Source organism: Rana temporaria, chromosome 2 (genome assembly GCF_905171775.1).
Source record: "Rana temporaria chromosome 2, aRanTem1.1, whole genome shotgun sequence".
NCBI lineage: Eukaryota > Metazoa > Chordata > Amphibia > Anura > Ranidae > Rana > Rana temporaria.
The window spans coordinates 284811681-284828572 of NC_053490.1; the positions used below are offsets into that span (position 1 = coordinate 284811681).

Here is a 16892-nt window from a genome sequence, read left to right on the forward strand (position 1 = left end):
TCATCTTTCAGCCTTTCTTACCTTGGCCATGTCTCTGAGTATTGCACACCTTGTGCTTTTGGGCACTCCAGTGATGTTGCAGCTCTGAAATATGGCCAAACTGGTGGCAAGTGGCATCTTGGCAGCTGCACGCTTGACTTTTCTCAGTTCATGGGCAGTTATTTTGCGCCTTGGTTTTTCCACACGCTTCTTGCGACCCTGTTGACTATTTTGAATGAAACGCTTGATTGTTCGATGATCACGCTTCAGAAGCTTTGCAATTTTAATAGTGCTGCATCCCTCTGCAAGATATCTCACTATTTTTGACTTTTCTGAGCCTGTCAAGTCCTTCTTTTGACCCATTTTGCCAAAGGAAAGGAAGTTGCCTAATAATTATGCACACCTGATATAGGGTGTTGATGTCATTAGACCACACCCCTTCTCATTACAGAGATGCACATCACCTAATATGCTTAATTGGTAGTAGGCTTTCGAGCCTATACAGCTTGGAGTAAGACAACATGCATAAAGAGGATGATGTGGTCAAAATACTCATTTGCCTAATAATTCTGCACTCCCTGTATAGTTGGTTACCCTTGAAGATAAATGTGTAATTTAAAAATATGAACTTTGAAATCAAATACGTGAACCATAAGTTGCAGCATGCAGTAGATATCAGCAGGTGCCTGCAAGTTGAGTCTCTTCTCTTAATCAGTCTGGAATACCTGGTGTGCAGTTATTTACATCTCTTTGCTATCCATAAGCTTTACAAAGAGACAGTAAAAGGCTTTTCCTTCCTTTCTTCTCAAACCCACTTAAAGTTGATGTAAACCCGATTCATAAAACTTGAGCTAGGCACGTATATATGTAGTGTTTTTTGTTCTCTCTCTTCAAAGCACTATGTCCCATGGCTGTCTCCTGCCCAGTTCTTTTGTTATGCTGTTATCAGGCTGATAACTCTTGACAAATTTTCAGTCACATGTGATAAAAGCAGCAGCTGAGTTTTTTTTTTGTTGTGGAGCATGCTATAAAAAGATTAGTAGAGCCCTGAACTATTCAAGGGACCGAGCTGAAAGCGTCTACCTATGAGAGGGGGTGATTGCCTTACCTCCAATCGGCTTTCTTGGCTGTATGCCCAGGCTTCACTGCAGTGCTGAACAAGAAGAGAAAAATCTGTAACCATGTAGAGCACTTTCTAAACGGTATATGAAGACAGCAGATATACATGCAAGACTTTTATGTAGGGAGATTTTTTTTTTTTTCATTCCTCTGTATCATCTGAGGCTGTTCACTTTACTGGGTATATGTGAGCGTTTACCTTAACTTTAAGCAAACAAAATTCCATTGACGCAGTCCCCATCCTCACCTCCTGTTCTAATGGCAACTGTAACATTTTGGATTACTTATCACTTTCTGTCCTGTGGCAAGAGAGGGTCCCAGCAATAAAAACTAGAGGTCAACCCATATGGGTTTTTCTCTGGCCGATGCCGATATTTAGAAATCGGAGCGGCTGATGGCTGATATATGCTGCCGATTTTTTGCGACCGATATTTTAGGCCGATTTTTTTTTTTATTTTTATTTTTTCCCATCTCAGTAAATCTAGGGTGGGGGAGGAGGTTATTGTTTAGGTGGGAGAGGTGGGGTGCAGCCTATCAGTATCCCATCATTGCCACCTCAGTGACCATCAGTGCAGCCTGTCGGTGCCACATCGGTGCCCAATAGTGCAGCCCATCAGTATCCATTAGTCCCCACCAAACCAGACTGTCAATGCAACCTCATCAGATTCAGTGCCCACCAGTGCAGCCTCTCCGTGTCCATTCGTGCCTATCGGTGTCCATCAGTGCCACCTCAATAGTGCCTTCCAGTTCAGCCTGTCGGTGCCACCTCATTGGTGCCCACCAGTGCCACCTCATTGGTGTCCATCAGTGCAGCTCACCAGTGCCAAGCTGTCCACTGCCACCTCATCAGTGCCAAGCTCATCAGTGCCGACCTGTCCATCACTGCCACCTTATCAGTGCCGAGCTGTCCATCAGTACCCACCAGTTCCAAGCTCACCAGTGCCGAGCTGTCCATCAGTGCCCACCAGTTCCAAGCTCACCAGTGCCGAGCTGTCATTTACTGCCACCTCTTCAGTGCCCACCAGCGGAGTGCTTCCGGCTCCGTTCTGTCCCCTCGCATGGCAAAAGACCGTGCCATTCGTCCCCTGATGTGCCGCGCGGCCTGCCTCTGCCTCCAGACTACAATCCCTAGAATGCAGCGCGGCCGGGAACAGCCAATCGGCGGCTGCCGACTTCCTCTACTGGGAAAAAAAAAAAGTCATGTAGCGGCCATGATAGCAGCCGATTAAAATAAAAGCTGAGTGGGTGGGCGGCCAGGATTTCCACCCAGCACACCCCTGCCTCAGATCTCCAACAATCGGCCTTTTTTTTTTTTAGATAATAATCGGCCGATGCCGATTTTCTTTAAAAAGGCTAAATATCGGTCGATATATCGGTCGACCTCTAATAAAAATGCTTCCACATTCTACCCAATAATAAAGAAGCTTTTGGCTTTGGATCTACTTTAAATTTATACTTTATGTGTTAAAACATTCATGCAGCTTGGAAAACTGAGCATGCCAAAAACTGACTTTCTTTTTATTCTGCTTGCTGCATAAATCTGTATACATGGTCCCGTTGCTTCTAAAGCCGGATACACACTACAGTGTTTTTGTTTGTTTTTCTGAAGGAAAAAAAAAAAACTGTTGGCTGCTGGTTTTCCAGCATGCATGTCCAACATGTTTGATATTGTGCCAGTGTGTACGGGGCTTAAAGAGATTGTAAAGGTGTGTGTGTGTGTGTGTGTGTGTGTGTGTGTGTGTTTTGTGTTTTTTTTTTTTTTTTATATTCTTATTTTATAACAAACAGGTCATACTTGCCTCCACTGTACAGTTCATTTTGCACAGAGTGGCCCCGATTCTCCTGTTCTGGGTTCCCTCTGCGGCTGTCTCCCATCCTTCCCCACAATAGCTAACCCCCTCTGGGAAGCTCTATCCCAAGGGGGTTAGCTTGCGGGCGCGCTGCCTGTCCTACACCTTGTGTCCATAGACTGTGTATGACTCGGTGCCACCCCCTGGCGGCCGCGTCATTGGATATGATTGACAGTAGTAGGAGCCAATGGCTGCTCTGCTATCAAGCTATCCAATCAAAGGCCAGACTCCGTGGAGTAGAGGACACCTGGGGATGCGCACAGCAGGTGAAACGGGCTCGGGTAAGTAACATGGGGGGGCCCGTGACAGCGAGGTGTTTTTTCACCTTAATGCGTAGGATGCATTAAGGTGAAAAAACACGAACCTTTACAACCCCTTTAAGGGTATGCAGTTTATAAAGTTACTAGAAGTGAAATTACTGCATGTCACTTGCGCTCATCATCATACAAGTACGGTACATTCATAAAGTATTCAGACCCCCTTCACTTTTCTTTCAATTTTGTTATGTTTCAGCCTGATACTACAGTTGTTTAAATTTACTTTCTCTTTAATCTACACTCGGTACCCAAAATGAAACGGAATTTAGAAAATGTCATCTGAGACTTTATTAAACATAAAAAAATAAACTTTAAAGTATTCAGACCCTTTGCTCAGTACTTTTGGTGAAGCACCTTTGGCAGCAATTGCAGCATCAAGTCTTTTTGAATATGATGCAAGCTTTGCACACCTAGATTGGGGGATTTTCTGCCATTCTTCTTTGCAAGTCCTCTCAAGCTCAGTCAGGTTGGATGGGAACCATCTGTGGACAGCGATTATTGGATCTCTCCAGAGATGTTTTAAGTCAGGGCTCTGACTGGGACACTGACTTGTGCTTGGGATCCTTGTCATGTTGGAAGGTGACCAGCCCAGTCTGAGGTCCTGAGTGCTGTGGAACAGGTTTTCATTGAGGATACCTTTTTGTACTTTTCTCCATTTGGCTGTCCCTCAGGCCTGACCAGTCTTCCAGTCCCTGCTGCTGAAAAACACCCCCAGAGCATGATGCTGCCACCACCATGCTTCACTGTTGGGATGGTATTGGGCAGGTGATGAGCAGTGCCTAGTTTGCTCCAGACATACTGGATAGCTACACAACCCATGGTCTAAGACCAAAATCCTGTGTCCTGTAATGTATTTCAAGAAAAGGGTTTTACAGGTAAGGCCCCATGCACACTGGGCGTTTAGCCCCAGTGTGAAAGTCTCCAGCATTGTAATTATTATTTAGCCTAGACTCTAGCTCTGGAGGGTTATGGTTCTTGATTTTTCAGATAGACATTACTGAACTACAAGGTCAGACATCAGTTTTTCAGCACACATTCTGCAAGGACACAATTTTTTTTTTTTTTTTTTGTGCCCTGTTCTTACCACAACAATTGTATCGTGTGGATTTTTTCCTGTGCAAGAATCTGTAATGTGACATAAACGTTGTGTGAACCCCTGAGTGAACTGATGTCGATGTTCATGAAAACTGATGTCTCTGCAAGTCAAATATCATCCGTTTTCATGCATGTATGGTATGAACGAGCCCATAGGCTGCCTTCACACAGATTTGCCATGATTCTGCCCGTGATTTGAAAGTGCCAATGTGTGAATGACAAATTGCGGGACTTGCATTTTGAGATGCCGTTCTTTTGAATGACGCCCCCAACGATTGTTGCACGACAAATAGCGCTGCAACCCGCATTGCCTGAAGCATATCTTCCAAAAGTAGCTCCTGAACTTTTGAACGAAATGCTTAACGCAATGCGAGTTGCTACTATTGCAGCGTGACAATCGCGGCAGACGCAAATCGCTATTTTAGGTGTTGTTCAAATGTGTCATTCACACCAACAATTTTTCAAATTGCAGGCAGAATCGCGACAAATCTGCCCACGATTCACAACGCTGAAGTGTGAATGCAGCCTAATAGTTTGACTGGGATTATTGCTAAAGTCATTCTCATGTGTCCTGGGTTATTTTTGTTGAATAGAACTCCCATATGGGTAACTTTTTCTGGAGGTGTCATAAATCATTTAATATTCTAATCCTTTTGCATTTTTGGCATTTCGTATTCTAATGTACAGTATTTATTTTGATCTTTAGCTCCAAACACTTTCCACTATCTTCACAGAAGTTAATCGGCTTTAATAAGATGAGATTACGGTAATTATGGTTTTATTGTGTCTGTTGGGTAATCTGGCTTTCAGGGCCTGGCCTCTTCCTTTCCTGCAGTGAAACAGACCTCATCCCAGTACATATGTCTAATCTACAGTAGCTATTGCATTTTTGTTGCAAATTCTGCTTATAATGGGCAGGGTGGGCCAGAGAAACCCATTGTAAATCTCTTCCTGTATACTTGAGTTGTATTTATATTGTGTATATTCCTTTTGGATTTCATTATGCTGGAGAATTCTCGCATTAGCATTTCCAGCTCATACTGCTCCCCATGGACAAGTGTCAGAAGTGCTGTGCTAGTTTTATATGAAGGACAGTCCAATTATTGCCAGCGTTAGAAGCGATTACAAAGGTCTGCGAACACATGAAGTACTGAAGATCCTCCAGTATTTTTGTACAGTATACTACAGTGCAGCTGTTGATCTGTAAGCTTCCATGACTTCTTTACTCTAAGCTGGAATCGCACGTTTGCATTTTCCTGCTATTTAAGCTATGAAAGGCATCTGTTGAAGGATGCCTTTCTCTGCATTGTATGCGCATAATACTTCAGGACTTCAGTGTGTGTGTGTGTGTGTGTGTGTGTGTGTGTGTGTGTGTGCGCGCGCTGTGACCCACTGCAGGGTGGGTGTCCTGATCCAAATAGCTCTATTGTAATACTGTGTCCTAAAATAAATGCAAACTTAGGTGTAATGTGATCATGTCACTACCACATTAAAGCTGAATTCCAGGAATGTGACAAACATGGGTCAACCATAGACGGTTCAGCAGGAAAAAGGCAGAGATGCGAACTGTGTGTGGGCAGGCTGAATGTATCATTTTCTAGCAGAAAATACTGATTTTTTAACTTGTAAGCAACAGGTGTCTAAAAAAGGCTTAGTTTTAAGGCTGCATTCACACCTAAGCGACAGCCGCGTACGCGTGTAGCGGCAGGTTTGCCGCGATTACAAATGTTTCTTTTTTTTTTTTTTTTCTAAAGTATTCCCATTGCTGTCTATGGGAAAACGCGCCTGTCGCGTGAAAAAAAGGGTCCGGGACTTTTTTTCAGGCGTTGCGCGTCTATGAGATGTGAACCATCTCCATAGACGGCAATGGGAATTCTCCCCTCAAGCGACAGAAGCGTCCCGCGTCGGGCGTTTTGTCGCTTAGGTGTGAATGGGGCCTAAGGCCCCATGTACTCTGCTGCAATTTTGCTCCTGAACTCTCCTTGTCTTTTGGCTATTTTTTAAACTTTTTTTTTTTAGAAAAACGGCATGTAAACACTGCAAAATGGATGATTCAAATGTGCGTTGCTATCGGTCACGTTAAATTGTTCAGGAGAGGCTGTAAAAACATCCCGTGTACATGAAGCCGACAGAATCTCCCAGTGCTGAAGAATGTTGATAAACATTAGCAGGGGATAGATATCTATCTATATCTCTAAAATATATATATATATATATATATATATATATATATATATATATATATATATATATCTCTGACCCAAGTACTAGTTGAATGGCATAAATATTAAAATAAATCTAGGAGTGAGTGGGTGGGATTGATCGATTTAATCCTGCCCGGAATCCATGCTGATTGTGATCTTCAGAGTCCTAAGAACTACAAGTAGAAGTCTGATTTTTGCCTTGGTCTGAAGTGGCTGTATGAGTATTATTGCCACACAGCAGGAATTTAAGTTGTTCCATGGGACAGGAAGCCAAACTAAAGAGGATATCGGTGGATCTGCAGACGTTTGGCAACATGCTAGAACGGTACTGTCCATGCTTGCATTAATTTTATGTACATTCAAATTTGGAATCTAGCTTTAATAGAGAATTCTGTAGCTTTTGTCCTTGCCAGTTTTGGTACGAACGACCAGCACTACAAAGCCGCATTTGTTCTGCGAGACTACCGAAATACCAGATTTCACGTCTACAAGTCGTCCAGAACACGACAACCAGACTGGTAACGGGTAAAAAGCTGTGGGAATCAGTCTCCCCGGTCTTGAGGTCCCTCCACTGGCTGCCCGTACAGGATAGGGTGACATTCAAGACGCTCTGCCTCACCCACAAATGTATACAGGGGAAGGCTCCCCAATACTTAAGCGAGAAAATAAAACCCTACGTCACCAAGCGCGTGCTCCGGTCAACAAACCAAAACCTTCTCCAAATTGCTAAATCCCGCTACAAATCTAAAGGAGAATGCAGATTTTCGGTCCAAGGACCACGGCTCTGGAATGCTCTACCCACTACCATCCGCTTGGAGGAAAACCATCAGGCATTTAGGAAAAAACTAAAGACACACCTCTTCTTCTGAAAGACCGATACGACGCTGGATGCCAAGCGCCTTGAGGCGATTAAGTTCGCATGTGCTGCGCTATAAAAGTTACTCGCTCACTCATGTCCCCTCCCCTCTTGTTTTGTAAAGTTGGATGGATAAAACAAATTCATCCAAATATTTTTTTATTCCAGCTTTTAGCTGCACCCAGGGCTATGCTCACATTTCACATTTTCACATCTATGCACTTCACAGATCAACGCATTGCTGCCCTTCACTCCTTTGTACTTTGTGTGTATGATTGTTTTTCATTGAAATCAATGGGAATACATCCATGTATGTTGACACAAGTTGCTATATAGTTGACATTGCACATAGGTGTGTATTACATAATTTTGCCTCATGACATGTTTAGCAGTGTGATTGCCTTTTAAGATCCACCTGTGTGCACTATCAATATCCATGCTTGTAGAGGACATTACAGATTCACGGGGTAGGAACCCCCCAAAGCTATGGTCTAAGGTGTGTGTGTGTGTGTGTGTGTGTGTGTGTGTGTATATATATGTATATATATATATATATATATATATATATATATATATATATATATATATATATATATATATATATATATATATATATATATATATGTGTATGTGTGTGTGTGTATGTGTGTATATATATATATATATATATATATATATATATATATATATATATAATCTCACTTTTTATTAGTGGTATTGGAACTTTTTTTTTTACAGATGGGCCTTTTTGAAAATTATGCAAGTCCGTATTGTTTTGCCTTCTGTTTTCTTACTTGTTCTAATTATATGAAGGGCTTGTATAACGGCCACTCTTTTTTATTCTGTTGTTTTTATACACAGAGACAGTATACTTCTGTAGCCTGGATCATCGGGCACATCTGGAAAGTTTTTACCAGCAGAATAGCCTCTTTCAGACGCATCAGGTTTCTGTTTAATTTTGGCACTTGAGCACAGGCCTTCCAGTCTTCTGCGCCTCTGGAAAATACAGATCTTTGTGTGTGAAGTGAGCCAGTCACTATATCCCTGACATTATCACTTGTTACTGCTAATAGGACTGAATATATTTCTTGGGCAGAACCGTGCTAAGTGATTCGACCTCTTGCAGATCTGGTTGATATGTTCATATCTCACCAGGTACCCAGGCTGAATGGAGTTAATAGCTTCTCCCTAAGAATGTTATGAAATGTTCTGTGAATTTAAGAATTCTTTTGCCTTTTGCCTTTTGTATTTACATGCATGTTCATCTGTAATTTTAATACATTCCCGTTTTAAAATTGGATATGTTGGACACAGCCAAGAATACTTAGTGTTACTAAACCCACAACTGTAAAATCTGTCTGTATATGCAGTAAAGCAAGCTTGTTCTACTCGCTTTGGAGCATAGGGGGTTAAACCTCGGCATTGTGTAAAAAGGCTGCTTGATTCTGTCTTCTCTGATCCTTCCCTTCTTCCACTGTCCCCAATCCATCGGCTGATGGAACAGATCCTTTTGGAGTCACTAGCAATACACACCAAACTGAGCACGTGCCGAGAGGTGTGTGTGTGTGTGTTTTTTTTTTTTTTGGCAGGTTGCATGTGATCAGCACAGGGTTAATCAGCACTGCCCAGACCTAGGGTTAGGGGCCCTGCAGCCTCATAGGACAATCAGGGGAGAATGAAAACTCCTCATACAAGCTTTAACCAGTGCTTACCTGGACTTTGATAAAAGTCCCAAGACTGCTATGTACTGCTGATGAGAAAAGGTATTTAGCAGTTTATATTTACTAAATCTATTGCATTTCCATGTTCTGCCTCTTCCCCTGACATATTTTTCAGCAATTCTGAGTTTCTGTGCAAATACAGAAGCTATTACAGCAGCTGCTGTGTTAAAAAAAAAAACCCTGACAGTGGGATTTTTTTTTTCCCCCTTTTTTTTTTTTTTTTTTTTTTTTAATAAATGAATCGCTGTTCTTTATTCAGATATTTTAAGTATAGACCTCTATTTGTTTGGCTAGGATTCATGGCTACTTGTGAAAGATAAGGGGATAGGGGATGTGCTAAGAATAGGTTATACTCTTCTGGAAGCAGAATGTGAAAAGATTGTGCAGTTCCCTGCGATAACTGGGTGAAGTGGAATAGATCAGGGCTTGGTGATTTTGTAATGAAGCCTGAATCTGGTAATCGAAGGGGATTTCCATCTCATACTGTGTTTTTTAGAATCATTTAAGTGCCTAAGCATCGTCTTTGTAATGTAAGACCAGGCCTTTTTCTGACACTTTTTTTGTTTACAAGTAAAAATCAGTAATTGCTAGAAAATTACTTTTTCTAGCACAGAAAAAAATGCACTGGACTGCGGTGTGTGGTGTGGCCTGGCCCTGAGGTAAGTAAAGGTTGTGATTTTAGGTTGGTAGTTTAAAAAAACAAACACGGCAATTAGAGGGTGGGGAATTGCTTCCTTGATATCCCTTTTAACCACTTGCTTACTGGGCACATATACCCCCCTCCTGCCCAGGTGAAATTTCAGCTTTCGGCACTGCATCGCTTTAACTAACAATTGCGCGGTCGTGCGACGTGGCTCCCAAACAAAATTGACGTCCTTTTTTCCCCACAAGTAGAGCTTTCTTTTGGTGGTATTTGATCGCCTGTGCGGTTTTTATTTTTTGCGCTATAAACAAAAAAGTGAGACAATTTTGAAAAAAATACAATATTTTTTACTTCTTGCTATAATAAATATCCCAATTTAAAAAAAAAAAAACATTTTTTTTTCTCAGTTTAGGCCGATACGTATTCTTCTACATATTTTTGGTAAAAAAAAAAAAAAATCGCAATAAGCGACTGGTTTGCGCCAAAGTTATAGCGCTTACAAAATAGGGGACAGAATTTTTTTTTTTTAATTATTTTTTTTTACTAGAAATGGCGGCGATCTGCGATTTTTAATGGGACTGCGACGTTATGGCGGACACATCGGACACTTTTGACACATTTTTGGCGCCATTCACATTTATACTGCGATCAGTGCTATAAATATGCACTAATTACAGTATAAATGTGACTGGCATTGAAGGGGTTAACACTAGGGGGTGAGGAAGGGGTTAAATGTATCCCTGCTTAGTGTTCTAACTGTAGGTGGAGGGGGGGGTGACTGGGGGGGTGACCGATCTGTGTCTCTATGTACAAGAGACACAGATCCGTCTCCTCTCCAGAGACAGCACCGCTGTCTCTGTGTAAAACGGCAATGAGAGATGATCTCATATGTTTACATATGAGATCCTCTCTCATTGGCCGCACAGATCGCCTCGCGAACGGCCACTCTGATTGGCCGTTCGCGGCGATCTGTAATTGGCTGTGTCCGAGGGACACGGCCAACACAGATTTTCCCCGCAGCGCGCTCTGGAGCGCGCGCGGGGACCGCCCTATGGGGCGGACGTCAATTGACGGCAGTTTGGAGATTGGGATCCGCACTGTAGCCGTCAATTGACGGCAGGCGGATCCCAAGTGGTTAAAAAACAAAACAAGTATGTGAATGGCACAAGAGTATTCAGTTATGTATTCCATAGGGAAACAATCTTCTTGTATTGAAGCATTATCTCTGTCTTTCTGTGTGCATTGACATTAATTCAGTTTGGATACTACAATGACGCCCCCCCCCCCCTTTTTTTTTCTCCTAGGCTGGCAGTGATGGGGAGAGCATTGGAAACTGCCCATTCTCCCAGAGACTTTTTATGATCTTGTGGCTGAAGGGAGTGGTGTTCAATGTCACAACTGTTGACCTAAAGAGGTAAGACAGAAGGTAAAATTCATAGTTGCATGCGTACAGTGTCTTGCGAAGCTGCTTTGTCGTAGTGACTTTAGTTTATGTAAAATGTTCCATTATTAGTTGTCTGAAAACTGATGGCCAGTGTGGTATGATTCAGTGGTCCAGTGAAATGATAGGCTTCCCCCTACCCTAAAAAAAAATAGTTTTTGATTATTCATGGACATTTGGAGTTAAAGTGGTTGGAAAGGCCGACTGTTAGTTTTTTTACCTTCATGTATTCTATGCACAAAGCTAAAAAAAGTGTGCTGCCCCCCCCCCCCAATACTTGCCTGAGTTCCCTATTGATCCAGCGATGAGCACATGACCATTGGCTGTCCTGGATCTCTTTTTTTTTTTTTTTTTTGCTTTTTCTCTTTCTTTCTCTCCCACTGCTGTCAATCACAGCTAGTGTGTTGAGAGGATGGGGCTCAAGAGCAAGCACTGGTCAAGAGGAGCTAGAAGCCCCGGTGGGGGACTGGGGGAAAAAGAATCAGGGCTGCTCTGTGCAAAACCATTGCACAAAGCAGATATTGCATGTTTTTTAAATTTACTTTTTTTTATTTATTTTTTATTGTTATAACCAAAACAAAGATCCCCCCCCCCAAACTGGGGTTATTATTTGCTAAATAAGAATCAAAAACTAAGAGGTCATCAAATGCCACCAAAACTCTATTTGTGGGAACAATTATAAAAAATTTGTTTGGGTACAGTGTCATTTTTAAAGTGACAGTGCTAAAAATTGAAAATTGGCTTGGCAATAAAAAGGGGATGCCCTGTATTGAAGTGGTTAATCATTAGTTAGCTGCTGCATTATTTTGGCAAATGTAGCCTTTTAACAGCTTTAGGCTCCATGCACACTAGCATTTTTTTTTTAAGCGTCTAGAAGCAAAGCACACTACTTTAGGCTGTTGGTTTTCTAAAATTCAGCATCTAGGAGCAGAAAAAAAATGTTTGCGCTTTTTATTCACTTTATACTGCAAAAACTCCTAAACGCTGCTACTACAAAATGCTTTTACCAGCGTTTTTTATCTTACATTTTTTTCCAGCGTTTTTGTAGCCTAAAAAAACGCTGGTGTGCATGGAGCCCTAAGGCCAGGCAGATGTCGGTTGCCTTTGTCTAGATTAAGTGTTCCATGCTTGTCCTCGTCCCATCTTCATTTTTATGCCTTATGGTTACTTGAACCGCTGTATATTGTACATGTACGTTTCTAACCCCCAGAACTTGCAATATTCTCAGAATTTGAGGAAAGGTTGGAAAACCATGAATTACTGAAAAGCTTAGAAAGAAGGCAACCAGTGCAGGGAAAACTGGCAACAATAAAAGTTGCTGTTGGCGCCCAGAATCTCTTACAATATGCTGTTTTGTGTGTGTGTGTGTGTGTGTGTGTGTGTGTCCATAAGGCACATTCATTTCCACACTTCCATGGAAAACCACATTGAATTCTACATGTTGCATCTATGTTAAAGAAAATAAATGCTAAACATAGCCAAGAACAGGAAAGCTTTATAAGTGTTTAACTGAAAATCTATTGGAACAGAGGGTGCATTAATACAGCCCATACAAATCCATAATGCATCTGTTGCAGAAAACAAGTGCTTATGTGTGACTTTTCTTGAACTCTCCACACAAGGGTTTCTGGGAAATTCTTACTGGCATACAGTAATATATTCTGAGTGACATTTAGGAGTTGATTTACTAAAACTGAAGAGTGCAAAATCTGGTGCAGCTTGTTCAATTAAGCTTTGATTAAAAAAAAAAAATAGAAGCTGATTGGTTTCTATGCAGAGCTGCACCAGATTTTGCACTCCAGTTGTAAATCAACGCTTTTAGCATCGCACAATTCTGGGACTACCAGTGCTCTTTATAATTAAAGTAATTATGTTCATGAGTTGTCTGCAATTTGCCATATACACAAAAATCAATAAGTCTTGCTTTCCAAAAAAAAGTAATTGGGGTGTAGGAATTATTTTAGGTTTCTTCTGGCCAAGGGACTCGCCCCTCTTGGACTATGATCATTTTAACGTTTTTATTTATTTATTTTTTCTGTACACTTCATATCAAAAGTACAGATTATTACATTGGAATAACCTGGAGAAGATCTGGTTTTGCAGGGCAGCGTATAACCAGCCAGATGGGATACGAGAGACTCCCACATCACATTAAATTTAAAGTTAGAATATTTTAAATTTAACCCAGTGCCTGCCAGTCTTGAACTTCTGAAGTTGGTATACAGTGATGAGATTTCCACTGTGCCAGTAGTTTGGTAGGGATGCGCTGCAAATACATGGTCATAAAAGTACCCAGTGTTTTAAATGTTTGTAACATAAAGAGTGTATATGAAGTAATAAAAAAAAAAGATCGGTTTGTACACCAAAAAAATTTAATCCGGTAGAAAAGCCATTATAAAGCAATTGTAGTTCCTCTTATGTTGATTGCAAGGGGATTTTTGTAGCCCCTCCCCCCCCTTTTTTTTTGCCTTTAAACTTTTGTTGCATCGTAGCATAAATGTGTGCATAAAAAGCACTTGATTTCAGTCTTGCTTGGGTATTTCCCATGCCAGCACACATTTTGGTCCTTTTAAAATTAGTTTTTTTTTATTTTTTGTAAACTACTAATCCCATTCTTTCACCATGTAATGAAGATGGACAAAGCAGACCTGTTTTAAGGCTAGCCTAGCCCTCAAAATTTCCACTCGCCTGCTTGCATTTGGTGAGTGGTGTTTAGAGAGAGAGAGAGAGAGAGAGAGAGACTTGTAAAGCGCAACACATGCAAACTGAATCGCCTCTGGGCGCTGTATCCATTTCATGGGTAAGGAACCCCTTGACCTCAGAAGAGATGGGTTTTAATCTTTCTCCTGAAGGCCAAGTGGTCCGACTCCAGTCGGATGGTGGTTGGTAGTGCATTCCACAGGCGAGGTCCCTGGACTGCAAATCTTCGATCTCCTTTGGACTTGTATCTGGCCTTGGGTATCTGGAGGAGGTTTTGATTGGTGGATCGCAGAATGCGATTGGGGTTATGGGCCTTTATTTTTTCGCATTGATATTGGGGGGCGTTTCCTTGAATACACTTATGTATTAGGCAGAGTGCCTTGAAAGTGATTCTGTCTTTTACTGGCATCCAATGAAGGGATCTCAGTGAAGGTGAGATTGATTCCCATGTTTTTTTCCCAGTTACTAGTCGAGCGGCCGTATTTTGAACGACTTGCAGACGAGTGATTTGGTATTTAGGGAGTCCTAGATAGAGGGCATTTGCGTAGTCGAGTCTGGAATTGATGATTGTTCCCACCACGACTGCAATGTCCTCTTTCGGGATAAAGGGCGTGAGTCTGCGTAAGTAGGCGCAGCAGATGGTGGGATCCGCTGACTACTGACCCTATTTGTGCATCCATTGTCATGTAGGTATCGAAAATGACTCTGAGACTTTTGACTTTGGTGCTAGGGGTGATAGTTTTACCCAGAATGGGTGGGGGAGTCCATGTTGACGCGGGTTGATTTTTCCGGTTAGCGTGAAACAGGAGTTTAGCTGAGGGCGAGTGTGGAGCAGGGGCCGACTGGGTCTGTTTCCTGGCTGATCGCCAGGAAGAGAGTGGCCCAGGGGGCAATTGCCCCCTGCACTGATGAGGCGGCACTGATATGCTTTGTTAATATTGTTAAAGTTAATTTTTTTTTGTAACTTATCTCTGCATAAAACATTTTAACCATGTAATTTCATGAGATAATTTACGAGGGCGTGTTTTTTTAGGGGGTTGGCTGGAGTAACTCTTAAGGCCTGGCTAGTAGCTCAGGACTTGAAAGTTGAGCCCTGGTCTAGCCTGTATGACAACCATTGCTGTCTCCATAGACGCAGTGGAAAAATTAGCACTAGCCACAAAGACAGGAGGTGTTTGCAGGATTGCCAGGTGAAAATAAAGGGCGGGAAAAAATCAGAAAAATACAAATGCAGCCACCTCATCTAAGGACTGTTAAACTGTAGTACAGGGGTGCTCAACCTTTTGAAGAGCGAGGGCCACTTAACTGTCGCAGGCCACAATGAAATTAAATGGTTCTGAATTTATTTTTTTGAATAGCAAAATGAGCATTTCCCCTCTTTCAGCTGCTGAAGGCTGACAGGAGGATGAGGAGGAGGAGAAGCCAGCTTTCAGTGGTTGCAGGAGGAAAATGGAAAGGGGCGGTTCCTGTATGTTTCACCCCACAGCCCCTCATGTCCAAGTGTAAAACAGAATATGACAGGGAGGCCACACGGGGCCTGCTGGAGCACAGGGCAGGGTCACCATTGCGCCCCCCTGATGCTACATCAGTGGTTGAAACATCTTAACTATGGGCTTTTACAGGCCCCCAAACCGCAAATGTAAATTATAGGGGTGTCAAATTCAATCGGTGCATCGCGATTCGGGTGGCACCGATGCATGCGACCGTAATAATCGATGTTTAGCCCCATCCCCGCCCCTCCCGGGAGAGCGCTCCGTTCAGATGTTACCTTATGGTGCGCTCATGTGACTGCCCGGCCCGCCTCTCTTCTCTCCTCTCTGCTTTTACGTCTTGCGTCTCTCCTGGCGTCAGCCCCGCCCACTGACTGTAACTATCAGATCAGTAGAAAAGCGGGAGGTGCTGACGCCAGGAGAGACGTGAGACTTGAGCTCGCTGCAGATCTCCCGCGAGGGTTGCCGGGAAATGTAGTGCGCCTCTGCCAGAACGACTCGTCTCCCCAGCCAATACCATTGTGTGTTGTGCAGAGGGTGAATGCATGGTCCTGCGGTGCTGGAGGCACAGAATCTGGTGAGCTCAGCAAATAATGGTTCATGTTCATATGTACTACGTACAGAATTGGGAGCTGTGTGCACACAAGGGGTGGAATAAATGGACTGTATGTGTTACTACAGCAGGCTGTCTTTACTTTCCTTTCCAAATTATCTCTTGCATACAGTGTCTGCTTCATTACTACTTCACCACTTTATTAGAGTTTTTGTATTTACTCGTGCCTTGTTTTACCATGTGTGACTAGAACTAAGTACTCTACTGCTAGAGGATCACCAGTGTATGACCCTTGGACCCGATTATATACAAAGTCATCAAAATAACATTCACTACTAAAGCTAACCCACATTTCAAAGAGAAAGTACTGCTCACCAGGACCATGTGTTGTTTATTTTTTATTTCATCTCCTGTACTAATGTCCGCAGTCTCTGATCATCTCCTGTACTAATATCCGCAGTCTCTGATCATCTCCTGTACTAATGTCCGCAGTCTCTGATCATCTCCTGTACTAATGTCCGCAGTCTCTGATCATCTCCTGTACTAATGTCCGCAGTCTCTGATCATCTCCTGTACTAATGTCCGCAGTCTCTGATCATCTCCTGTACTAATGTCCGCAGTCTCTGATCATCTCCTGTACTAATGTCCGCAGTCTCTGATCATCTCCTGTACTAATGTCCGCAGTCTCTGATCATCTCCTGTACTAATGTCCGCAGTCTCTGATCATCTCCTGTACTAATGTCCGCAGTCTCTGATCATCTCCTGTACTAATGTCCGCAGTCTCTGATCATCTCCTGTACTAATGTCCGCAGTCTCTGATCATCTCCTTTAGTATTTTGGGGGGAGAGCCATTCGCACTTGTGCTGCAATTGTGATGCATCGTGATATCGAATCGAGGACTTGATAATCGTAATCGAATCGTGA

General features: G+C 42.5%; 1 protein-coding gene across 2 annotated transcripts in view; it reads left to right on the forward strand.

Moving 5' to 3' along the window:
- Window positions 1-16892, forward strand: part of CLIC4 (chloride intracellular channel 4) — an 82821-nt gene that overhangs the window by 42370 nt on the left and 23559 nt on the right. For both annotated transcript variants that reach the window (XM_040337166.1, XM_040337167.1), the window contains exon 2: window positions 11089-11198. In XM_040337166.1, coding sequence (XP_040193100.1) covers window positions 11089-11198 — 110 coding nt within the window. The remainder of the gene's footprint in view (window positions 1-11088; window positions 11199-16892) is intronic.